Below are 27,861 nucleotides of genomic sequence, written 5' to 3' on the forward strand. Positions count from 1 at the left end.
GTCTCTTTCCTCCCCATCCACATGTAGGTAAATTTATTCTTCTACAGCACAGAGATGCCCTCAAAACTCTGATGCAGGTGACTGCCCTCAACTTAGCTCCTTCAACTTACCTCCTGCAAGTACTCCCTCCCAAGGATTCAACAGTATTTGCATAAAACAGATAACAGCAAAATAAACTGGGTTATATATGACCCAGATATCCCTGTCCTGGGTACCAGCCCCCAAAACTGAAAACATTTATTTATAAAGATATATGTACCCTATGTTCATTGTAGCATTATTCATGGTATCCAAGACATGGATACAACCTAAATGTCATTCAATGAATGACTGGATATAGAAGATGTGGTACATATATACAATGGAATACTACTCAGGCAAATAAATGAATGAAATATTGCCATTTGCAACAACCTCATGGATCTTAAGAAAATTATGCTAAGTGAAATAATTCAGACAGAAAAGGATAAGAACCATATGATGTCACTCATACATGGGATATAAAACAGAAAGCAACAAATGAAGAAACAAAACAAAAAAATTCATAGACACAGGCAACAGTATGGTGGTTACCAAAGGGGAAGGATGGGGCACACAGAAGAGGGTAAAGAGGGTAAAGTAGGTAACGGAAGAGGACTAGCGTTTGGGTGGTGAACATACAATGCATTATGCAGATGTGTTACAGAATTGTACACTTGAAAATATAATGTTATTAACCAATGTCACCCCAATATACTTAATTTTTAAAGAAGAAATTGTTAATAAAGTAAAAATAAATAAATTGGGAATGGTTAGAGGGGAGACACAATGCCAAGAGTAGCTGTGGGCTGGAGGCCTTGCAAATTTAATGTCAGGCAGACTTTTTGTGGCCTAATAATTTTTTAAAAAGTAATTTGCATAGATATAGCTGTTTCCATAGCAACTGAAATCGTGTTATATTACATCACAGCCCTAATGGAAGCTTTAGCAAAGCTATGTAGACATGCCAAGGGATAAAAGGACTTTTACTAAGACCCTGGTGTTTGAAGGTTCATCAGCAAACTGCAAAGTATTCCTTTCCTTTCGAAAATTGTGTGGCTTATTTAAGCAGTGCTGTGGCTTGCTTTTGGGAGAGTTCTCATCCTGGGATCACATGACTATTTCTTTTCAATCTCATTTTCATCAGGTTCAAGTTAAAAACACCTAGTCATGTCTGGCCAGAGTGGCTCAGTTGGTTGAGCGTCGTCCTGTGCGCCAAAGGTTGCCAGTTCAATTCCCAATCAGGGAACATATCTGGGTTGTGGCTTCGATCCCCGGTTGGGACACATACTGAAGGCAACTGATCAATGTGCCTTTCTCTCTCTTTCCTCTACTCTCCCTCTTTCCCCTCTTCTAAGCATGTTCTTGAGTGAGGATTAAAAAAAATGCCTAGTCATGCTCAATGTGAAGTTTATAAATGACAATAAAACATCACATCTGTGTTTACACACTCCAATAGCCAAGTTAATAGCCAAGGCTGTTTTGCAGAATATTATTAAATTGACAAACTGATTGAAAATCCTAAATGATCCGTGTTCATCGCATAACCACAACTGTGTGTTAAACACAAATTTCTACTTCCTGTTCATTTATTTAACAAGGCATTAGGAAGTCTCCTGAAAGTGGCATGGAAGGTAAAACAAATTAACACCATCCAGCCTATGAATGTCCTTAACTCACGATGCACCTGTTGGTGTGGATATGTGATCACATGTACCAGTAGGTGCCGTCAGGGACAAGAGCAAAGAGGAAGGCATCTCCGCTCACCTCTGTCTGGGAAAAGTAGCCCGAAGCTGAGGCTCCACTGCCAAAGAAAAGCAACTGTATTTCGTTTCTTCTCTCTCTCCTTTTCACTCTTTTCTTTCATTGCCCTAACCATGCTTGGAACCAATATAAAATTAAACATCTACTCCATCCAGACTATGAAAGCACTTACAAAGCAAAGAACTAGAACAAAACAAAAACTGCTGCAGTTAATATCCAAGAATTCTTTGTATCACTGAACTGCTTTTTGACCTTGGAATTCCTATTTCTCAGCCTTAGATCTCCAAGCACATTACTGCTCTCACTCAATTGAGATGGAAAGAATTTTGAATGAAGAATAAGAGATGGAAGACAATGTTTCCTAATCTTAAAAAATCTCAAAAGATGAGGGATGGAAGTCACCTTTTTACTACTGATACTTATGAATATAAATATGGTTAAATAATAAATTTCACATGTTCACTGACTTATGATGGGGTTACATCTTGATAAATCCATCCTACGTTGAAAATAACATGAGTCAAAGATGCACTTAATGCCCCTAACCTACGAAACATCAGCTTAGCCTAGCCTACCTTAAACGTGCTCTGAACACAATATCCAAAAAACACAGGCAAGCGAGCACACCATGGAGCACCTGCTGTGTGTTCTCATGATCACGAGTCCTACTGTAGCGGAGGCTCCCTGCTGCCCAGCACCATGGGAGTATCTACCACATATCGCTAGCCCAGAAAAGATCAACATTCACAATTCGAAGTATGGTCGCTTATAAATGCATATAGCTTTCACACCATCAAAGAGTCAAAAAATCCTAAGTCGAACCACTGTAATTCGGGGGCCACCCCGTAATAGGAAACCACATCAGAGTGCCTGTTCATGTTTGCTCTTAATTAAGTAACTGTGAAAATAAGCTTTGGAAACTATAGGGTGTCCCAAAATTGACGCAAGAAGTAATTTTGATAGAAAACACAGGTTTATAATTAAAAATTATAAATTTTTTATTGATTCATAAAGTATACAATATAGGATTATGTATGGAATAGCACATCGGGTAAATGGCCTCCACAGCTTTGCTGGCACATACGCAAAGCCGTGGTCTTCATTGGTCTTCATTGTCCCTGCTCCTGGGGAATAACTGGTACTTGGTAATGCTTATCAAATTGAAGGGGTTGAAATCAAAGGGCAACAGATATTAGAATCTGATTCAATAAACCAAGTAAAATTAGGCTTTTATTTTTTGTTGTTAATGCTCACGCAAAATTCAAATCTTGCATGAATTTTGGGACACCCTATATATTTGTGAACAGACAGGTATGCCCCTTGAAAATGGGACTGAGTTCACGAATTAAAATCCACTTTCTCAAAAAAAAAATTCAACATGCATGAAAGCCAAATGATATGTAGGGCAAGTGGCTCCCTTGGATCATGTGTACCATTATTTTAAGTGCTACATGTGATTGTCCTGGGACTGCTGGATGTGCAGTGCTGAATGTCCTTACGCTTAAGTTTCCATATTTTTAAAACAGTTACATGCTACAGATACCTGTGTCAATAAATCATTTCAGGGAGATTCTTCTTCTGTGAATTCCTTTGGGAGGACACCTAGCTACTGGCATACAGCGGCGGTGATGGCAAATATACCATCAGTCATGACGGACAGCCCATTGGAAGAGTGAGTCACTGAGTGAAGCCAACAAAGCTGGTTTCTCCCCACCACACTGAGTTTCACCCTCTAAGGAAGAAAGTTATTTTGAACATTTCATCAGGAATAACAAAGAAAAACACCTGTTGGAAAGGAAACCAGGTGTTGGACAGGAGATGCAGACATTCTTTAATTCTCCTCTCTCCTCCAGGATCCAGTAGGGATTTCCATGTTTGTGTTCGTTAACACTAGTTAATGTAATTTTTGTGATAATTGTAGAGCAAATAGAGCAAACTCTCAAACATAATTAGGGAAAAGTGTTTTTAATTAACTTGTAACTAGTGAGTCACAAAGTAGAACTACAAATCGGTTATGCATTGTCAGATCTAACGAGTAAAATGCGCTGTGCATTTCCATCAGGCAAATAACAAAACAGAACAAAATGCTCTTGGCAATACTTTTCTTTGAACCTTTACAACATTTTGGCACACTCTGAACTTAATTGTAGGCAAGCACAGGTACACTTCACATCGCCAGCACCAGTGATCATGGAGAGTAAAAATGAAGATGGCCTCAAACAACCTGATGACACCACATTTAATATGCTGGGATGGGTGTACTGAGGTTCTGATGAAACCCCAAGAGGACTGTAGGGAAGCTGAGGACTATGATCGTTGCAAGCCCCACCCCAGTGAACTGTACCATCAATAACAGTTGCTTACTGCTGGCTGTCAGTAGGGGATTGTTGTAGGCACCTTCTGCCACATTTGCTAGAAGTCACTCCACTTTTTATCTCTCATTTAAACAAGCACACTTTAATAAGAGGTCACCTTAAATTCATTCTAAGATGTAAATATGACGAATGAGTCACATTTTTTTAGATACTTTAGCTACTATCAGCAACAAATGATTTAGGCATCTTTCAAAACACATCCATGCCTCCTAACCCCTCACCACTCAGATGCCTACCCTGGTTACTGTTGCCCTGGGGAAAATCGAAAGTGATGTTCCTCAAACAAGCATGGTCATGAGAACAGAAAGAGGGCCTTGATAAAATGCAGATTCCCAGGCATCGAGATTCGAGGCCCAAAACTCTGGGATTTGATTAGGGGGAATTGGAAAATCACTGTGTAAGGCAGACAGGCTAAGGAAACTGGTTTAGGGAATGTACCAAACTATAGCTGAAACACTGAGCACTTTCTTTTAAATCTGCATTCAGGGCACCCAGCACAATGGCTGATAAAAGGTGGGTGTTCATGAATGTTTGTTTATCCCTTCTTGGGACTTAAGAATGCAGAGAACGCTTTGATTCTCAGGTTAGGCACGTTGGGGAACAACCTACATATATAAAAGCCTAAGCCACCGAATGACCGAACAGACAACCTAACAACTGGTTGACTGGTTGCTATGATGTGCACTGACCACCAGGGGGGCAAACACTCCATGCAGGAACTTCCCCCTGTTGGTCAGTGAACTCCCACAGCGGGAGCACTGTTCAGCTGACCAATGGGAGCCAGACACCGGGTTCACGACTGGCGCCTCCACAGCAGCGCTACCACTACTGAGTAGTGGCAGGGGCTAAAACTGGCAGTCCGACATCCCCCGAGGGGTCCCGGATTGTGAGAGGGCACAGGCCAGGCTGAGGGATCCTGCTCCGTGCCTCTAGTAAGAATATAAAAGACAGGAAATAATGTGACATATCAGTTCTAGAAACATCCACCGGTGCCCTACTCTCTGGCAGCTGTAGTCAAGAAGGCTTACAAGATTGATGTACACAGTCAACAAGTCTCTTACCAGAATCCTAGTATAAACTAGCATAAACTACAACTCCCTTAAAAATATTTTATATCAAAATGTCTTGCTCATTGGAACACAGGTGCCACAATCTTGGTCATTAATAAGAGAGCCACGCCCTAGGGAAGTGTGATCTGTGACTGGAAGGAGGCTGGGTTTCTGACGATGGGACAGAGAGACATTATCACCCTAGAACACTGACCTCTATACTTTATTTATGGGCGAAAGAAAGAAACTCACATCTAAGTTAACGCACCATTATTTAGGTCTTTTCATTTATTTTAAATTGAACTTCAATCCCATCACTTTCTAATCTCCTTAGCCTGCTTCATTTGTTGTCATAGCACTTGCCAGTCCTTGAAATTATAGATTTATTGTCAATCTTGTCCACTGCACACAACCTCCAGGAAGGCAGGTCTCTGAGTTTTAAACATGAAACATTCCACAATGGTTCTGCTAATGGATATTGAAATTACACTTCATGTCTTCATATAGTTCACTTCTTTTTATATAAGTTAATTGAAATCCAAGACCCCTCCCAACTGTGCCCTTTCTTTCTCACTTTCTCCATCTGGCTCCTTGGCGCACAGGCACCACCACATTGGCAATTAGGAAGAGGTTTCTAGGAGTGGTCTACAGCTAGAAGGTACCTGGGTATTCAACTCCTATATTCTAAGCACCTCAAACTCGCTGCCACATAGTAGACACTCAACTAATATTGGTTTAATGACTGAATGGGTTAGACCAGGGGTGGGCAAACTTTTTGACTCAAGGGCCACAATGGGTTCTTAAACTGGACCGGAGGGCTGGAACAAAAGCATGGATGGAGTGTTTGTGTGAACTAATATAAATTCAAAGTAAACATCATTACATAAAAGGGTACGGTCTTTTTTTTTTTTTTAGTTTTATTCATTTCAAACGGGCCGGATCCGGCCCGCAGGCCGTAGTTTGCCCACGGCTGGGTTAGACACACAGCCTAGAGCTGTTTCAATCTCTAGGAATAAGAGTGGGGGTGGCCGTAGCCGGTTTGGCTCAGTAGATAGAGCGTTGGCCTGCAGACTGAAGGGTCCCAGTTTCGATTCTGGCCAAGGGCACATGCCTGGGCTGTGGGCTTGATTCCCAGTAGGGGGCATGCAGGAGGCAGCCGAACAATGATTCTCTCTCATCATTGATGTTTCTATCTCTCTCTCCCTCTCACTTCCTCTCTGAAATCAATAAAGAAATATAATTTTAAAAAAGAGTGGGGGTGGACAGGAAGTTAATGGTTTGAATTTCTTAATTTGATTAGACTTGGCCTGGTTGGGAGAAAATTAAGAATCAGATCTAGTGCTGAGGATTGTTGGTTTTTGCCCTCTGCATTTGGCATAACTGAGCTACCTGCTATAAAGAGATAACCCTAACACAGACATCTCTATAAAGAATGTGTGAAATGCATAGCTGATTACAAGATGAATAGGGGCCAAGAAGCAGACCAAACACAAACAATTCTCTTTCCCCCTCCAGGGGCCCATTAGAATTAATAGCACTTGGCTGCTGGGGAATGATTCTTCCCCAGGCCTGCTGTTTCCTCCTGTGAATGAAGCATAATTAATGTAACACAGGCTTCTCCCACCCTTTCCCTCATTCTTCCCCTGGGAGATAGAGGGACTTACCCAAGTCATTTGTGGGCATGCATGGCTTGGCTCAACTTGTCTTTGCTCCTCGTGGGATTGATTGGCCCCCAGGAACACCAGTTCTCCTGATCTCCATGGGATGTGTCCTAAGGGTTGCCCTGACCCAACTGCTGCCTGTGCATTGGTGAATACCTCTGCCTAATTCTTGGCAAACAGGCCTAGAAACTGGCCTCCAACAGTACTAGTAATTACTGGAATGGGTTAATAATGTGGCTTCCACCATCATTTTGTTCAGAACTAGGCTATGGAAGAGAGGGTGCAATAGAGGGTTCTATAAACTATGGCCTGGGGGCCAGCCATCTGCTTTTATACAAAAAGTTTTATTGAAACATAGCCATGCCCATTTGTCTACATATTATCTACTACTGTTTTCACCCAATATCGATAGAACTGAATTGTAACAGAGACCCTGTGGCCAGCAAGCTAAAATAGTTACCATCTGACTCAATCCAGAAAAATTTGCCAACTCCAATCTGGAATCCTGAGGGGTGTTAGAAATGCATGATGCCACTAGACCAATGTTTCCAGGTAGGAGAGCAAAGGGACAGTGAAGGGCAGGCAGGACTGCATTCCAGCAAACTGCTATCCTTACATACATTCAAAAGCAGAGTGTCTACCTGAGTAAGAAGGTTCAACAGGTAGAAACTCAACTGAGCCTTCTGGAAAATTACAGGGGACTAGTGGAGGGAAACGAGCCATAGAAACATCCCATCACAGCAGTGAAAAGGGGGAACTGGAAGATGAGGACCTCGGGGCCTGAGCACGAACAAGCACAGGTTTCTGTAACGCCAAGAGCAGCCTCAGGTTTGAGTCTGTTGAGGTGATTCTGCAGCCTTTGTAGGACAGGTGATCTCATGACTTCACAGTACAAAGCAGAGAAATAGCTGTTGTAACACAGGATGGAGGGATGCCTGCTAACAGGCAATAGTGGAAGTCGTGTCACACACTCCCTGCAGCAAAGAGGGTGCCAGCCTCTAAATGTTGCAAGATGACAACTATATTTGTAATTCCATTTTCCTAAAGAATAGACAATATGCATGGATGGACTCATTTTCTCTGTACCTGGTGAATGCCTAATACCAAAAGGCATAACCATTTGCTGGGACTCTTTCTCCTGGTTCAGTTAAGCTCACAGATTGTGGACTCTGGAAGCCAGGCACCATCAGACTGGCCTCACCTGAGTGACTAAATCCAAGGAGATCTACTCATCTTCCCGCTGATACTGTGGATGACAGAATAATGGGCCTCCAAATGTGTCCCCATCCCAATCTCCAGAACCTGTCAGTATGTTACCTTATAGAGCAAAAGGGCCTGTGAAGATGTAATGTAAGGATGTCGAGATGGGTGATTATCCTGGAGATTATTCCAGATTTTCCAGGTGGGCCCGATCTAATCCCATGGCTCGTTAAAAGCAGAGAACCCTTCCTTGCAGCAGCCCAAGGGAAATGTGACCATGGAAGATTCATCAGAGACGCAATGTTGCTGGCTTGGAAGACAGTGGAAGTGGGTCACTAGTCAAGAAACATAGGCAGCCTCTAGAACAGTGATGGCGAACCTATGACACGTGTGTCAGAGGTGACACACGAACTCATTTTTTTTGTTGATTTTTCTTTGTTAAATGGCATTTAAATATATAAAATAAATATCAAATATAAGTCTTTGTTTTACTATGGTTGCAAATATCAAAAAATTTCTATATGTGACACGGCACCAGAGTTAAGTTAGGGTTTTTCAAAATGCTGACATGCCGAGCTCAAAAGGTTCGCCATCACTGCTCTAGACGCTGAAAAAGGCAAGGACTGTCTCCTAAAGTCCCCAGAAAGGAACACAGCTCTGCTGGCATTTTCATTTTAGCCCAGTGAGACTTGTGTTGGACCTCTAACCTCCAAAACTGGGGAAAAATAAATTTGCATTTTTTAAGCTGCTAAATATGTGACAATTTGGTGTAGCAGCAATAGGTAACCAATGCAGACGTAGCTGAGTGGCTGCCATGGCCTCAGCTAGAACTGGTCTCTGGGTATATATGTGCCTAGGGTAACTACTCTTAGGGTTTGGGATGGCTTCTTTTCTGAAGGTGATGGTCATGGGCCAGGGTTCCTGAACACCCTTGAACAGTGAGTTAAGTGGGAGTTGACACTGAAATAATGCAGCTTTTGAGGCCCTGAAAGTATGGCACCAACTCCAGTGTGAGGCAGCCCCATTTTTGAAAGAAATCAGACCTCAAAGAGGTCCAGAGAATCCTTCTGGTAAAGACTGTGCAGAATAAAATAGTTGGAAAAATGGTTTTTTAACTTGAAAATTGTGGACTTTGAACTTAAACACAATGGTGAAGAGATATTGATTTTTAGAGTTTAATTCCTTTGAACTTTAATGTCTTTGAGCTTCAACATAAAAGTGGATTTGGACTTTGATTTTTAATTCCTCCTTGGAAATTTGATATTTGGTGGGGTTTACATTAAAATTCAGAGCATCACGCCAAACCGGTTTGGCTCAGTGGATAGAGCGTCGGCCTGCAGGCTGAGGGGTTCTGGGTTCGATTCCGGTCAAGGGCATGTACCTTGGTTGCGGGCACATCCCCAGTAGGGGGCGTGCAGGAGGCAGCTGATCGATCTCTCTCATCGATGTTTCTAACTCTCTATCCCTCTCCCTTCTTCTCTGTAAAAATCAATAAAATATATTTAAAAAAAAAACTGAAAAAAAAAATTCAGAGCATCTCTACATTGCTGGTGTTTCATTACTGGTTGTCTCTAAGTCATTTGTATCTTTATCATGCTGTTAAAACTTATTGCAGAACCTCTGATATGCTATGTTGGACATTTGGGATAAGAAATATTTGGGTTTTAAATTTTAAATCTTGGGAGTACATTGACCCTGGACTTGATTTAAATAATGTGCTACTTTGACCCACTTCAGCACCTCTTGGTATAATAAGTAACAAGCCCACCAGGATTCCAGGTCATCACCAAAAGGCCTCAGGAAGATGAAGGAAAGGCTATCTAGACAAAATGCTGAGCTCTTGCTTTGGAGATGTGAGCCAGGCCTTGGGACAATCATAGCAAATAGGATAAGAGGGAAAAAACAGACTGGAAGATGTTAGTGGGGAAATGCTTCTCTGTTCCAATGTCTCCTTCCATGGAAGATATTTAATTAACATTACACCCAGGACTCCGTTTGAAATAGTAAGCCTATACTTGGCTAACAGACCTAAAGCAATGCCTCCAAAGGGGCTTCTATCAGCAACAGAGGTAGTATGTAGTACTATTTACACTTTGTCTTATCAAACTGTTCAAAACTCATGCAGGGAATATATTCTTTATTAGGAACATAATGGAATAAAGAAGACAATGGAAGGAATAATTCAGCAGATGAGAAATTTCATCACATTTCTGCATGATACAAAAACAGAGGGAGGTGAGCTGGCAGGTAAACTAAGGGGAGGCCAATATGGCTCAATATGCAGAGAGGAGCCTCTGTCCTGATGACCCAATGAGGGATGGCTGACCTGGTGGACAGGAAAGACTCATGCTCAGAAAGATGGGCATGAGTATGTAAAAATGAGAAGGGAGGCTATGGAAGGGTGACTGATTGAAGCAAACAATGGCCCACCTTCTCATTCTCTACTCCTACCTAGGTGGCAAGAACATCTAGCTGCCAGTAAGTAACTGACTCCTCCCTCCAGGCCACACAAATAAACAACTCAGAAGAATATTTCCAAAGAGGTTGAATGCACTGGGAGAGAAGTAAAAAGCTATGTGGACATCTGAGCATTAGAGAAAAGTTTTCCTCGTTTGGATACTTCAAGGACTCCCCAGCACACAAGCTCACCTACCTGCTCACCTGGAGTTGAGCTCACAATGAACAAGCTTCACCAATGTGCACAAAGCTCAAACCCTCTATTTCTCTTGTCTTAAAAATGAAGAGAGAACTGAGGGTCTCTACACCTTTAAAAGAAACCTGCAAAAATGAGAAAGACTCCTATAAAGCCAAGTAGAAAAAAAATGACACCAGAGAAAAGTGAGATGATTCATGATAAAGAGAAAACCAAATCTCAGTTCTAAATAACATCCTTACAGAAATTCAAGAATAGTTTATATTTATAAAATAAGAACAGAGGTTATTAAAAATAGCACAGCATTTTATAAGTACAGAAATAATGATGATGATATCTCCCTAGATTCCTCCCAAAGTCCCTCATAGATAAATTGAGGAAAATGTTGGGTACTTGAAAAATCTCTCAGAATGTATGACAAAAAGGCAAAGGGCTCCAAATTATATAAGAAAATTTAATAGAGGAAAAATCCATGAGGTTCAAAATCTAACAAACAATAATTCCAGAGAGTACACAAAAATGGACAAATTTTTAACAAAATAACAAGACAATTTTCTGACACTGAAGGCCATGACTCTTTAAGTTGGAAGTATCTGATACCAATGACCTTTTTAAACGGCATAAACCTAGATATATCATCACAGGCTTTTTATAGTATCAAGATTAAAATTAAATTATATAAAATATTCACTAGAAAATAAATATCTATCCACCTATATCCAATATCAGTCATGTATGAAGATGCAATACAGACATTTTCACAATTTCATCTTCTAAGCAGCTTTCTTAAAGAAACTTATAAGAGAGTAAACCATGAAAGAGGAGGGTATGGAATCTCAGAGACAGAAGTTCCAAACCAGGAGAGCTGTGCAGCAAGTCTAGAGAGCAATCAGCCAAATCTGCCCCAAACAGAGGATTGTGGTAGTGAGAATCTTTGGAATTGATGATGATTGAAATCATGGACAAAGGTGATTTGAAAGGCATCATAATTGGTGGAGGATCCACTCAGATATGATGCTAGAAATGTACTCCTTTGTCAGGCATCACACGGGATCCATGGTGGTCGGGGGTAATGTGACTGTTGGGTCCCACCTGGATCTGCCCTTCTACCATAATGCAAAGGCTTGTCTCTGGCTTTCAAGTCCTTGAATCAAGCTACAGAAAATACTGGAAGATTGACAATGGTAACAGAAGAGATGGCAAATGCAATAAACCATAACAATATAAAGGTCAAGTATGATGACAGAGGTTGTGAATATGAAGGGTGAAAGCATAGGAGAACTAACACCCTGATCTTACAAAATGAGTGATAAGAGATAAAGTCTGAGTTAGATGAAAAAACTGGAGACTTACCTTTAAAGTTACTGATTAAATTTGCAAAAGGACCAAAGACAATGATCCCACCATTTTGGTAAGAAGAAATAGAAGACATGAATGATGAAAAGGAAAAAAAATTCTCCTCTATCATAATAGAAAGTCAATATGAAAAGCCCATGATAATTGATTTAGAGTAAAATAAACATATTATTTAAATACATAAAATAACCATGAAAAAAAAAAAACCATAAAGGAAAACAAAACAAAAGCTAAGGCCAAATGCCTGTGAGGAATCTGGGAGGACAGATGAGGCAGGGGACTGCTATTTTCATTATAAGCATTTTCATACTATTTTATTTTTGGACCACATATGTCTATTACTTTGATTGAAAAAAGTAAAAGAAGGCAATGTATCTAATTATCACCTTTGCTGCTTCCATTCCTTCACAAGTAGTTGCTTTAAGAAGATGAATTAAGAAATCAGACCAATAGGGACCCATTTATTTTAAACACAGTGATGCTATTAAACCATCATGGTTTTACATTTATTTGCATTGCTTTATTTCCATGACCAGTAAATGTGTTTGCTCACTACTGGGAAAAGGAGAATGCACAGTCTGGATTTAGGTCTGTATTTGTTGCCTAGAGCTGCCATAACTAAGTACCACGGACTGAATGACTTAAACAACAGGAACTTGACTGTCTCACAGTTCTGGAGGCTACAAGTCCAAAATCAAGATGTCACCAGGGTTGGTTTCTTTTGAGGGCTGTGAGGAGAATCTGTTCTATGCATCTCTCTGAGCTTCTGATGGTTTTCGGGCTATCTTTGGTGTTCCTTGCCGTGTAGAAGCATCACCTTGATCTCTGCCTTCATCTTCACATGGCATTATCCCTGTACGTATCTGTGTTAAAAATTTCCCCCTTCCAAAAGGACACCAGCCTTATCTGATTAAGGGTTCACTCTCCTCTAGTATGCTAACATAACTTATTACATCTGAGTCACATTTTGAGGGACTATGGGTTAGCACTTCAACCTGTGAATTTTGGGGGAACATAGTTCAACTTATAGCAGAGCCTTGGAGACTAAACAACTAACCTAAAACTACTAAGGGAAGTAGGTAAAGTGAGCTCTGGTTCCTTAATTAAAGGAAAGACTATTTGGGTCTGCGAAGCATTAGATCAAAGAATACACTCCATTCTTGAAGAAGTAGAAATCAAAAGGACTCTTGCTTTCAACTAAAATAAAACTTATTTATTAAGTTTTATGGTTCAATAAAACCCGTTTTATTATGATTTGTAAAGCACTGTGAAATCTTTAGTTGGGCATTTCAAAATTTAGGTTGATTATTTCCATATTTACAGAGAGAAAAATTATATTAGTCAAGCCCAAAGGACATGCAGCATTTCTAATCAAAGTTTATTTGCTTTGGCGCATTTCAAGTAATGGCTAGCATATAATGGCTTCAACTGGATTCTAATAAAATTCTGATCATCATCTCACAGCAATTATGGCTTAGGAAGAAAGTTATTTATTGCAAGGCCTAACGGGCACTATCTATTCTACTGTGAACAGATACGGCAGTGCAAACAGGCAGCTGTTTTTTAAAGCATGCATGTTTGCGTTGAATGTAAATATATGTAAATACTTCAATTTTAATATTTCATTATTGTTCAAACAGTTTGCCAAAGAATACTCAGTAAATAATTTAAAGCTATGCAATATCATTCCTTTCTTTTATTGCTTATAATTTGGTACTCTAGATTCCTCTGTATATAGAACCTAGATCTAATCTAAAATCTGGTTTATAAACATGCTTAATTAAAAAAAAACACTAAAATTGTTCTTTTGAATGTTTGTTTACAAAATACCCTAGTTTGTAAATATCCAAAAAGGTATTCAAAGCTCATTATCCCCCTATAATGTTTTCAGCACATTTGTTTTCATGCACTTGCTAATACACATTGTGTCCTAATGGGGCTCCTGTAATGTCCTCAGTACTTACTCCTTGCTGAACTCTGTATTAGTTCCACTGGAGAATTATGAAGGAAGTGATATTTGATACTTTTAAACCATCGCTTTTTAAATTTTTTGCATACATATACAGCCTAATTCCCAAAAGGATTTGGGGGGGGGGGGGGGGCTTGTGACAACAGAAATGAAGAAATGAAGAAATGAAGAAATGAAGAAATGAAGAAATGAAGAAAGCCTCTTCACTCTTATGCTCTGCTCCTCCCTCCAGAGCCATCGACCCCCTTGCTGCTCATTTAGTTAAGTTTCCAAAATGTGAACATGTTTGGAAGTCAGGGACTTCCCTTTTAATATCTAGCTGTCAGGAACATACGGTCCGACAATTCAGAACAGGGCACACCCATCACAGTGGGCACTAGTGTTAGTTATCAGCATGCCTGTGTGGGTGTGGTCAGCTAACGCCAACCCTGCACATGCAAAAGTCTAAAGCGTAGCACATACCTGACCCTGTAGAAATGCAAAAGCATTTGAGAAAAGACAACTAAGGATGACCTTGAGGTTAAATTGGCTTGTCTGTACTAAAACACCGGATTCCCCCAGCTCTGTGGGAGTCCACTGATTCCAAGCTCTCATAATAGCTCACTTTGGCAGATGACCACAGGCTGGTACAGAAGATGAACATGACTCTTTAAGGCCCTCTGAGGTGCATTCATCTGCCTCATTTTACCTTTTGCATCAGGCAGTGGAGTCAGCTTTGGCTAGATGTGCATCACTGACGCTGTGTCTAAGCAGAAATCAGCAGAGCCCTGCGGTTTCCAGGAGCCCTCAGATTTCTGCCAGCGCAGATATTTTGAAGGCTTTGTCATTACTTTGTTACTTAAAGCGATTTGTCTCACACTGGACTGTTCTTATAGATGCTCATTTCTGATTTCCATTTCTAGAGTGGTAGAGCTTGACCAAAATGCTTGTTGTTTTTCAATAGAATCCATCATGGCAAAGAGACATGACAATAATCTTTAAGGGTGTAGGTACATTTTAAGAAAAGATGCTGATGCTGCGAGTCTTGAACCAAGATTGAACAAATATTTATAACTCCGGCTTGAGTACTGTACTTCCTTAAATAGACAAATTCACACAGACTTCATCAGCATAGCTATAAGAACATTTTAGAGCCAAGTCAGAGGTCAGTGGAATCCTAGATAATTAAAACATCCACTTTTGAGAGCCAACCTTGCAAACCACTGGCAAAATACTTGCTTGAATGGGAAAGTTTGTTGAACCCAAATATCACCCAGAACAGCCATGTGTATAATCAAGAAGAGCAATCTAAAATCCCATGTTGAGGACACCAATGTTGTTAGCACTCCAACAAGTAAAACTGCATGCTTTATAAGTGAGGGATGATAGCGAATGGCTGATGTTTACTGTGTCCGTATGTATACCAAGAAAGGTATGTGCAAAATGCTTTACATGTTCTAATTCATTAATCCTGACAGCTCTAAGAGGTGGCTTTGACAATTTTCTCTATTTTACAAAACTCAAAAGTTCTATGTTTATGGAAAGGCTTTCTCTCATGTTCACAATTGAAAAGTTCCTTAATATTTAATACCATATAACCTTGGGACTTTGTAGGCATAAATATTTTATAGCTGAAATAAACTGTTAAATACGATAAGTTCTCTGTTGTTAACCACAGTATAAACCAGAATATATCCCTTCTTAGCAATAATTCAGATACCAGGCTCTTTAATCATCATTATTTTTTTCAAACTATAAGAGAACAGTTACTTACAAAATCAGAGGTAGAAGAAGTAATTCATAGAAGAAATGAATTATAACTTAGGAAACAAGTTATAAAGGTAAAGTAAGGGCCCTTGGAGCTTGAGTGAGGAATGCAATGGCCCCTTTAATCATTACTAATGCCATTCTAATGATGACCTGTGGGTACTAAGCCAAATGACAAAGACTGAAATATGGCCACAGAATTTAATGAGGGTTATGTTTATGGAATTATAATTATTGAATTGATCAATCTCCTAGTGTTACATTGAATATGCTCTTAGTCACTTGACTCGTCATTTGCAAACACCTACTTGAACTGCCTATGGCTGTTAGCCTCCGGAGAAGTCAGGACTCTCCACATTTGCTATTATGCTGGAGAACGGAAATTGATCTTGAGAGACAGTGATGCTGTTAATAAGGATTCTAACCTGTGACCAGCTCCCGGATCTCCAGGTCGGTGGTCTTTCGGAGTAGCCTCACCAGCGCTGGGATGCCACCACAGTTTTTCAGAGCAATCTTGTTGTCATCGTTGGCCTTCCCATACACCAAGTTTCTCAAGGCTCCGCAGGCACTACGGTGGACTTCTGTCATCCGATGGTCCAACAGGTCCACCAGGAGCTGGATGCCTCCTTGTCTCCGTATCTGAAAGAGCAAAGGACACACCTTGTGCCTCAGAGAGGACGCTTTCGGCTCTTAAATCAAAACGGTTTTTTCATGTGAAGTAGCTGCTACAATTAATTGCACTGAACTGAATTAAGGCACAGAAACAAAAAAGAAAACAAATGTGTGCTCTCATTAGATTTTATTGCATTTACTTGCTTTAACATCCTACTGATAAACATTCAAATGCATTTCCTTTCAAGCTATGGAATTTTGGAAAGGAGATTTTAACTTTCTAATGGATTTCAGACCCATCTCTCTGTAAAAATATGCCCACAACGCATGGCATGAAGCAGATAGAGGACCAAGAGAATGCTTTTCACTCCTAAGACTGACCACATTTAACCACTGTCTTAAAGGGCTGCAGAACTGATGTACAAAATGTTAAAATTATGCTTAATAGGGAAATGCTCCCAATATTTCAAAGGATCCAGAAGCTAAATGAGAAACCAGAAGATTTCATACGAGGATTTTCATCTGAGAAGACCTGGAAAATAAAGTCACTCGCCATGAGAGCTAGTCAGAAAACTAAGACCTAGGTGTGTTATGCTTAACTTAGTTATTTGATTAATAGCAACAACAAAATTAATTTTGGTGTTCTTTTTACCCAAAGAAAATTTTGATGTTTTGATAAAAACATACATTGCAATATGTTTCTAGATGGTGTTACCCTTTAATTTTTTAAACCAATTTAAAAATTTAAAGCAAAAAACTGGCTAGTTAACATACAGACTATTTTTTACAAAGCTGTGCTTATATATTTCTGCATTTATATGAAAAAAAATAATACAATCCATTCAGTAATATTGTTTTCTTTCTTTAACTTCAATATCCCTCAGAAACTGAAGAATTATAATTTGGCATGATAGCGTATAATATGGCACCTTCCCTACTTAGTTTTCTTATTATAGAAAACCCATTCATCCTGCATATGTGCTGGGGCACGTGGCTCAATGACCCAAATCTTTCAAAGATGCTCAAATCCCACTGTCTCTATGAAGCTACTCCAACCACAGTATTTAACACTGCAATCTGAACCATGCCCCCCACCCCAATCCAGCATTCTTGTTTTAATTTAACCTGTTATAGAATTCTTTATAGCACTTGTCATGTTCTAACTTCATTGTTATGGTTATTGTTATTGTCTATCTTCTGCTAGAAGTATGTTCTTGGAGAGCAAGTTTCATAAACTCTATGCCTATTCTAAGTAAAAGGCCGGGCACAGAGTAGATTTTCAATAACTAATGAATTAGGAGGGAGAGTATATTACTTGTTACAGTAGTGTTTCTCAGATTAACTAACACTCAGCTTTTCAAAAGCCAGTAATATCCCTCTTCAAAGGAAACAAAAGACCAGACCCTCTGTGGCCAGGTCAGAATATCTCTGGGGGCTACAGCAGACCTTCCCACACCAACTTATAAATGAAATGATATAAGATGGGCCATCTGATGATTCAGAATGTGCCTGTAGGAATTCTTTTCATCCATCAATAAAATAAAAACACAAAAAGTTGTAATACTTAGAACTCACAGACTCCACATCTACGGAAAGCATGAATGTGTTTACTTCCTGTAAGAACAGAACACGGAAAGGAAGAGGGAGGACCTGGTTGTCAAGGGAATTAATTTACCTGAGGTGCCTGCATAGTCTATGGTGGTGACAGCACCCAGGGAAGGTGACTGAAGGGGTTATTGGGTTAATTTTAAACAGAGAGAAAGGATCAGAAAAAAACTTTTTCCCAATTTACAGTTTTACCAAGGACCTGTTTGGCACCCATCCAAGGGAGATGAAAGTTTTTATCACTGTATACATGTGTCTTTTACATACAGCTGGGAAATAACATCAACTTTATTATAGTATGTCAGGAGGGATATTCCAGTTTTATGAAAAAGTTAAACTATGAATGTCATTTTCTCTATGTGTGTATTTGCATGTGTGTGCTTTACTTAAACATTCCCTGGGTTTAGCTATCTTAATAATGATGAAACCATGAAAAAGAGCTAATAAAGCCATTCTCACAGTTAACCAATTGGTTATATATTGAAAGCAGATGGTATAGTAAATCTATTTTATCTATAGATTAGCTATATTATTTATTATAGTTAATATTCTTAACTTATGATAATATATTCTCATTAATACAACATAATGAATCAAGCTATTAAAATATTATTGCAAAGCACTAAAGGGAAAATGAATTCAAAACAAATGCAATATCAATTCTTAACGGCATAATGAGAACACAATGTATTCAGTGTGACCCTAATTAATGCCATATATCCAAATTTATAGCAAAATCTTAAATTCTATTTTAATCTACTTAGAGAAACACAAATAAGACAATAAACTTTTCTTTCTGCTGTTTTTATGGAGGGGAGGGAGTGGTCACCAGATCATCAATATTAAAAACTTTTGTTTTCCTGGGGTTAAATTTATCTAAGAATGTGGTAATCCTCCTTTAGTTTTTCTGAGGCCAAACAGTAGTCAGAGCTGATATTTAAACATTCACTGGATGTGAAATGTGATGGTTGGGTCCTAGCTTCTTCCTCCTTCTCCCACCACCTCCCCTCTCCCAGCAGGACCAGAGGGAAGCCAGGAGGCAGACTTCTAATTCTTTTACAGGGTTTTTGTACTTACAGGGACTCTGGGTGGCTGTGGAGGGGTCCGACGCTGCACCCCGCCTTTCCCCTCTGCTTTTCTCCTGGATCCTCCCTCCCTTTGACTTTTCCTCACACCTATTCTTCTAATTTCCTCTTATATCCAACCTTAAACCCGTATAAGACGCTAAACCTATTTTAAACACTAATGAGGTACAGCTTCTCTTTGAAAAACTATCAGGGAAAATTCTATTCTTTGAAATGGCACCTTTATTCCCTCTCCCACTAAAAGGCAAGCAATCTCCACCCCATTTATCCTTCCCATTGGTCACTCCCCATACAGCAGGCGGGCTCTTGTTTTAGCCAGTTTGCCCTCTTCCCTTACGCCCCTAAGTATCATCATGCACAATTCTTCAAATCAAATCTTAACTAATTCTAGGTTTAATATTAGTAAAACAAATCAATCAAATGCTATATATCTAATATATGGAAAACAAAATAAAGTGCACATGATAGTAAATTAATAAATATTTATCAATGAATGGAAAAAGGGTGCAGTTGTTTTCCACCTGTTAGTGTCCTTCTATCTGACTCTCCTTTTCACTCTCTTTAAACAGACCTAGTTTTTTAGATCAGTTTTACGTTCACAGTGAAATTGAGCAATAAGTACAGTTCTTAAACATGTACTCATGCATGCACAGGCTCCCCATTATCAAGGTCCCCCACCAGAGGGGTACATTTGTTCTAACTGAAGAACCTGCACTGACACATCATTATCACGAGTCCATAATCTAAATTAGGGTTCACTCTTGGTGTTACACATTCTAGGGGTCTTGACAAATGTCTAATCTCATGTATTCATCATTATAGTATCATACAGAATAATTTCACGATCCTAAATGCTCTGTGCTCTGCTTGTTCACCCCTCCCACCCTTCTCCCTAACCTTTGGAAAACACTGATCTTTTTATTGCCTCTATGGTTTTGCCTTTTCCAGAATGTCATATGGTTGAACTCATAAAGTATCATAAAGTATGTAGCCTTTACAGATTGGCTTCATACAGATTGGTATGCATTTAATGTTTTGATAGATAGCTTATTTCTTTTTAGTACTGAGTTATATAGTAGTGAATTATATTCACTATCTGTGTATAGCACAGTTTATTGATCTTTTATTTAATCCTCACTCAACGATACTTTTCCATTGATTTTTAGAGAGAGTAGAAGAGAGAAGGAAAGAGAGTTAAGAAACATTAATGTGAGAGAAACACATCAACTGGTTGCCTCCCACATACACCCTGGGAAGGGCCCAGGCTGGAGAGGAGCCTGCAACAGAGGTATGTGCCCTAGACCAGAATCAAAACTGGGACCCTTTGGTCCACAGGCCCATGCTCTACCCACTGAGCAAACTGGCTAGGGCTAGCACAGTTTATTTATCCATTCACTGATTAAAGAACATCTTGGTTGCTTCCAAGTTTGGGCAATTATGAATAAAGCTGCTATAAACATCCCTTTGCATGTATTTGTGTAGACCAAAGTTTTCAACTTCTCTGAGTAAAGACCAAGGAGCATGATTGCTGGTTTGTGCAGTAAGGGTATGTATAGTTTTGTAAGAAACTGCCAAACTGTTTTTCCAAAGTGGCTGTATCATTTTGCATTCCAAGCAGCAATGCATGAGAGTCATTGTTACTCCACTTCCTCGCCAGCATTTGGTTTTGTCAGTGTTCGGGGTTTTGGCCATTCTGGTAGGTTGAAGTGATAGCTCATTGCATTTTCTTCTTTTTTAAGACTGTGTGACTCAGGTTTATTTACATTAACAGAAATGATTGAATAAAAACAATGTTGAGGTCCACATAGGGAGGTGTAGCTTGAATTGGATTTGAAATGAACAAATTTTATATCTGCTACTTCCTTGAACTTGACAGGCTCAGGGAATGATAAGAAAGAGTTCTTCATACATAACCTGAGTAGACAGTTTTAAATTCATTTACTATATGATTCTCTGATAAATGGTCCACTTTAGTAAATTGTTCCTATATCAATAGCTTTCATTTTTCTACTTAGCTATGACCTTCAGGGATCTAGACAGAGAGAGAAAGATGGGGGCTGATGGATCCCATACCCAGGAAAAAATTTAAAAATGGATTAACAAATCAAACAAAGCAAAACTCTGCTCTCCTGCCTGTCCGCCCCAGTGTTTACAGAGAGGGCGTTCTTAAACCTGATGTAGTCTCTTGGGGAGAAGGCTGGGATGTGTGTGCACAGAATCACTGAAGCTCACCCAGTTTGTGTTGAGGGAGAATGAAATCGGCCTCCACACCTTTGCCATGCAAACCACTGCTTTAAAGTATTTTTACAATTTAAACTTTAGAACTAAATGTATCTAAAAGTCATTCAAGAGTAGGATGCAATGCTTTTTTTCCCCTTATCCCTTCGTTAGAAGCCAGAATATATATATATATATATATACACACACACACACACATACACACACACACATACACACACACTGTTTAAATCAGAAAACAAATAGGTAGGTAGACAACTGAATTAAATACAAGAAAAATGCAATATAATATCACCCATTGCAAAAAATGAGGCCTTACCACTTACGAAATTTGTTACTCTTAACATTATCTGCATGTATGGAGAATAAAATATATTTACCAATATATTAGATGTTCTCATTAAATTGATATCAGCCTCAGTGAATAATTTATAACGTATCCAGTTACAACCATGCTTGTAAGTTCATGACAGTCATCACAAAATTATGATGATAATGAGGTATAGTGGGTTAAAATTTACTTTGACAAGAAATAGAATTCCCCTTGCGGGGTACCTGTTTTTAGGGATAGTGAAACCCTGAAGGCCTGGGCTGTAGGTGTTCATAGCAATAAACAAGCAATGAGAAGTCGCTCACATACTCTGCATCTGAAAGGGGGAGAGAGTAGAGCTGAGGGGAGAAGAGAGAAGAGGCTGAGTGGCCTTCTGTTAACCTATGGGTAGGTGAGATAAGGACTTCGAAGAGTTAAGGTCCTGGGTAGACATTTCCATACCTCTCCAGGGTCCATTTGGTCTTAAGCAAAAGGGATATAACTTCGGGCTTCTGGTTTAGTGCTAAAAGAAACTAGCCTGGACCTGAGACTCAGGTAAATTTAAGTAGTAGTCTGCAGCACTAATAATATACAGCACTTCTCTTGCTTTAGATATTTATGAAAAACCAAGTCACAATGCCTGAGAAATGGCTTATAGAAATCTAACTAAAAAGAAGTATATTGGACTCAGTGATTTTAATAAGTTTCCAGTTAACTGTTATTCTTCATTGGTGTTGGTTTAAAAAATTATATATATTTATATGCCTTATTAATGTTTAAAAATTAAGTAATTTTCTCTGTTTAAAAGGCTATTGGAAGATACAAAGTTTCTGGATCCACCACTAGGGGCTTAACCAGAGGTCACTGAATCTCACTTCTCAACATTAATGTAGAAATTGCAAAGTTATCAGTTTGTAAGATACATATTTTACCTCCATCCCTTGCCCTTATAGTAAATCCAGTTAAATAATCAACGTTCCCATATAATTTGAATTGATATATGTATGCATAGTTGCCTCTGAATAAAAGAGAAATACAATACATAAAGGCCAAAACCTTTTTTAGTTTTAAGGTAGAAATTATTTTTGAGAATTTTGAGAGAAAATCTCTCTCTCTATGGTTGTGGAAAATAATCTATTTTCTCCACTCAATAGGTAAACCAAGATGGATTATGTTTCTTTTAAAATTATGTTTTAGAGAGGGGCTATAGTGTAGTGTTTGGGGATGCTGGCTTTGAAGCTAGCGCAACTGGGTTTAAATCATTCCTCTTTCTCTTAAAACCTGTGTCCCCTGAGGTAAGTAACTTCATAATTCTGTACAACATGAACAAAATGTAAACCTGTCTCCTAGGGTTGTTTTCAGGATTAAATGAAATTTCACTTGTGAAATGTTCACCAAAGAACTCAATGAGTAGCATTTGTTAAGAAACTACCCACTATATCAGTGATGGCGAGCCTATGACACGCATGTCAGAGGTGACACGTGAACTCATTTTTTTGGTTGATTTTTCTTTGTTAAATGGCATTTAAATATATAAATAAATAAATATCAAAAATATGAATCTTTTACTATGGTTGCAAATATCAAAAAATTTCTATATGTGACACGGCACCAGAGTTAAGTTAGGGTTTTTCAAAATGCTGACATGCCGAGCTCAAAAGGTTCACTATCACTGCACTATATCATCTATTTAAAGGATATTCTGAATTGACTTATATCTGGTCAATATGTGAATTAACTTAATAATATGCTAATGTATAATAGAATCAGTAGACGGCAGCTATTTCAAAGTTATAACTTTATAAATCTTATTTAGTATGTAAAATATATATTATTTAATAAATTATTAATTCAAGTTGTTATGTAACTAATGATATTATATAAGGTATGTATTTATAATACTAGTTCTTGAAGAAAAGCAAATTTTTTTGAAATACAGAGTGAATCATTAGGCAAGAAGAGAGAAGGGCCATGTTTTTAGTATCAAATTAACTTCTAATAAACACAGAAAATGCAACTAGTAGCAAAAGATATAACCAGTAACAAGTTAAATGACTCAGAAGGTTCTGACTCATGTAGTTCTTCCTAGACAATACTCATGTGCAACGATGAAGGATGTGTAGGTGTTTTGGTTTCATCTCTATCTGTGTCTAGCAGAAAGCTATTTGGTTTTTGAAACTCATATAGAAAGATAAAAATGTCTGCACATACATTAGCGTTGTTACTTGATTTCCCTTATTTTTCCAGTCTGCAGGCCCAGCATTCCTAGAACCTTTGTCACCCTGTACAGACTTCCAATCCCAGCTCCCGCCCCCTGAACAAGCCTTCCGCTGTCACTGAAGACCATCACAGAGGGAACCGCATTGACTTAGAACAAAATGAACAGATGAAAGGGAGAATCTGAACGTTTTTTCTTTTTTTTATTACCCTCAATTTAAGTGAAGTAGCTGATAAGGTACTAGTCGTGTATGAATAATAGTTTCTGCCCATAACTCTGGCTAAAGAAAACTATTTCCCATGAAAGTCTCTGAAATGACCTATTTTACAGCATTTCAAACTTTCAAGTTCTCCTCACCCTCACGATCCCATCACTTAAAGAGATAAAGATAAGAGTTGGGAAAAGCCCTTCAAGTTGGTCAGAATGTAAAATGCACCCAGCGATGCATTTTGTAAGACACTTTAAAAGGAACAAAGCACCTGAAACACGGCACACAGATTCCATACACCACAGTGCCTGATCCTTTTCATTCCCCTCTTGCTAACTGGGATCACAGGCAGGGAAGCTTCCTAGACAGTCCCCTGTCTCAGGACAGGTCTAAGCGGATGCACAGTGGCAGTCAGGCTGTCTATTGAAAATCTTACTGCCCAGCAATGACGCCAGCACGGAGGTCAAAGGGGGCCTCAGAATGTCCTTTTGGGGGCTGGGAGCTGACATTCCACAACCACTACTGGGTGCTCAGAACTGCTGCACGCCAAAGACGAGGTCCATTACCTTTAAGAGCACTCAGGAAGGGACCCCTCTTTTCTCTTCTTTTTAACAAGAACTTCAAGTGATTCCACACATTCCTTTTCTAAAGGCATCCTTCAGACACACTCAACGTGTTCCGAATAAGTCTAGCAGTTTCCATTACCCGGTGTACGTTTGAGCAGGCCTTGTACATAGAGAATACAAAATCATGAAGTACTGAGAAATAGAAAGAGTGCCTCCAATACAAGTCTCCCTTACTGTGCTCCAAACTGAACTCAAAAGTTTGCTTTATTTTTTTTAAATATATATATCCTATATAATAAAAGAGTAATATGACCCTAACAATAGAACGACTGGGAATGACTGGTCACTATGACACACACTGGCAACCATGGGGCAGACGCTCCCCACAGGGGGAGCTCTGCTCAGCCACAAGCCAGGCTTATGGCTATCAGCACAGTGGTGGTGGCGAGAGCCTCTCCCGCCTCCTCAGCAGCGCTAAGGATGTCCGACTGCAACTTAGGCCAGCTCCCCGCTGGCAAGTGGACATCCCCCGAGGGCTCCAGGGCTGCCAGAGGGATGCCTGACTGCCAGCTTAGGCCCGATCCCCTGGGGAGTGGGCCTCAGCCAGCAAGTGGACATCCCCCGAGGGGTCCCAGACTGCGAGAGGGCACAGGCCGGGCTGAGGGACCCGCCCGAGTGCACACATTTTTGTGCACCAGGCCTCTAGTATGGTATATAAAATACTAAGAAAATAAACATAAGAATTGAGTAGTTTTTGTATGAAGGAAGTTATATGAACTTACTGAGGTACAAAAAAAAAACAGATGTGAATAAATGTGGAAGTATATCATATTCCTGTATGAGAAAATGCAGTATTATAAACATCTCTGTTTCCTCTCATTAATTTAACAATAGAAGCTATTCCAATTTAAAACCCAATATACGTTGAAGTTGATTTTGAACATAATGACTCTAAATTTCATATAGGACAATAAACCTGGGGGGAAAATCACAGAAGAAACAGAGAAGCATGGAAGACTGAATATACGCTAAAGCACCAACAAATAGAACAATATACCGATGGCTGAAGAATCAGCACACAACGATGGAAGAGAAGAAAACCCCCAGAAAAGATCCAGACTTCAGGATATAGTGGGGAAGCTGTGGGGATTCATTGCCTAGAATTGGCGAAAACAGGTGCACCATTTGGAGGGGGGCTGGATAACACTTGATGTCTTCACATTTACACAGAATAAATTTCATATGGATTGGAAATTAAAATGTGAACCCAAACAAAAAAATTCTAGGAAAATGAATCAATGAACGTTTCTATATTACCTGGGATAGAAAGAACTACTTCTGATAACAAAGCCAGAAGTTATCATGAAAAAGAGTGCTACACACACACATTAGAAACAAATGTAAGCAGTGCGTGGCTAAAGGGCTATGTCCTTACTTTACAGATGATGAAACTGAGACACGGAGCTGATGCGACTGACAATGTCACACGGGAGCAGAGTGAAGACTCAAGCCCATGCCCAGGTCTGTGCAATGAACCCCTACAACACTGTCTCACGCTGTCGGTATTTCTTCCCAACCGTCCATAGCATGGTTTACATTTGTAGATGTATGTCGGTGGTATCATGCGGCACCTATTTTTTCTCGCTTGCTTTTATCACACAGCATTCCATTGGTGATATTTATCCAAGTCAACAGGCACGGCATCTAGGCATTGACTTTTGTTACTGGGAAGTATTCCTTTGTAGGACCAATCACAGTGTATTCTACCAGTCTCATGATGGTAGAGATTTGGTTGTTTCCAATGATCTGCTTACACAAGCAATGGTGCCATGTACATCTGTGTGCACCGTGAAAGGCTTTCTCTAGGATAGATGCTTGGGATTGGTGGGGTCTATCTAGATCTGTTTATATTCAACTACATGATGTGGCCCACAATGTATTAGTGCACAATAAATTATTGCACTAATTTATTCCCCATTGGGAGAGAGTAAGAGTCTCCTTGACCATACTTGAAATTGTTGACTTCTTTTATATTGAATAAGAGATGGCATCTCTTTTTAGTTTTAATTCTCATTTCCCTTGTTACTAGTGAGGTTGAGTCTCGTAGTAAACTCTGTACCCAAGACACGCAGAATCTCCTTAAATAAAATTAGAGTTTTTACTGAGCAATATAAACAAAACCAGTCATAAATACAATGAAACACCTCCTTCTTTATGAATGAAACAAAGTGGATATTGAAAAGGTTAGGGGTTCTCCAAAATGTACACAGTTTCAACATAATTTTAATCAAAATTCAAAAGAGATTTATTTCAAACAAGATAAAAAGATTCTTTCATCTGGAATCGTAAGCAAGCAATAAAAACAAAGAATACTTTGTTAATGAAGAATACTTTTTTGATGAAGAAAAGTAGAAGGAGGGAATTACTGCATTTCATATATAAGTATTACATAAATCCTCAGTAATTAAAGCACTGTGACAGTGATGCATGAGTCAGATGGCTCAAAAGAAGAAAATGGTAGCAAGAAACAGAGCCTAGTGTATTTAGAAGTTAATGTGATAAAAAGAAGAATTACAAACTAATGTTGAAGGATTGAATTAAAGCTTAAGGAAGCTGACTATACATCATGTAAATTCCAAGAATTTAAAAACTAAATATGCCAACTAAAGACAAAAATAATGGAAGTAAATATCTATATGATTTAAGGATTAGCAAGAGTCCTGTACACAAACAAGAATGGAAATAACTTCATTCTAAAAATAATTGTATACAGATATAAGATATTGCTTCAGCTTTTAATATCCTGATTATACTGATTTTAGAAGTTTGAATTTAAGTTTAATACATCCTCACCGGGATCATACTGAGATGCTGAAGTTATGATACATCTTCATCTAACAAGGGTTCAGATTTTCACTTCTTTTTCTATCTTTCTCTTTTATCCCCTCCCATCCATCCATAAATGAGGCCGGCCTGAGACTGAATGGTTTAATATAGAAAACTTAAGTCAAGATAAAAGATCTAGTAAAAACAAATGCTCTTCAAATTCTGGTCTTAAATTTTAAAATAATGAATCAGTCATCTCCCTTAAGTACTAATACCTACTTTCAGATGAATAATTACTAAGCTGATCTTGTACCTCTTCATTGGGAAAATATAGAATCTAACATATTTGTAGGTGGCAAAGCTAAATTCATATACATCTCATAAGAATTTTAGATGAGCACA

The 27,861-nt window shown here is 39.0% G+C and overlaps 1 protein-coding gene across 3 annotated transcripts in view; it reads right to left on the minus strand.

Annotated features, from left to right (window-relative positions):
• CTNND2 (catenin delta 2) overlaps nt 1–27,861 on the minus strand; it is a 795,027-nt gene that overhangs the window by 178,349 nt on the left and 588,817 nt on the right. For all 3 annotated transcript variants that reach the window (XM_036310692.1, XM_036310691.1, XM_036310693.1), the window contains one exon: nt 16,217–16,430. In XM_036310692.1, coding sequence (XP_036166585.1) covers nt 16,217–16,430 — 214 coding nt within the window. The remainder of the gene's footprint in view (nt 1–16,216; nt 16,431–27,861) is intronic.

This window comes from Myotis myotis, unplaced genomic scaffold (assembly GCF_014108235.1).
Source record: "Myotis myotis isolate mMyoMyo1 unplaced genomic scaffold, mMyoMyo1.p scaffold_m19_p_5, whole genome shotgun sequence".
Classification (NCBI taxonomy): Eukaryota; Metazoa; Chordata; class Mammalia; order Chiroptera; family Vespertilionidae; genus Myotis; species Myotis myotis.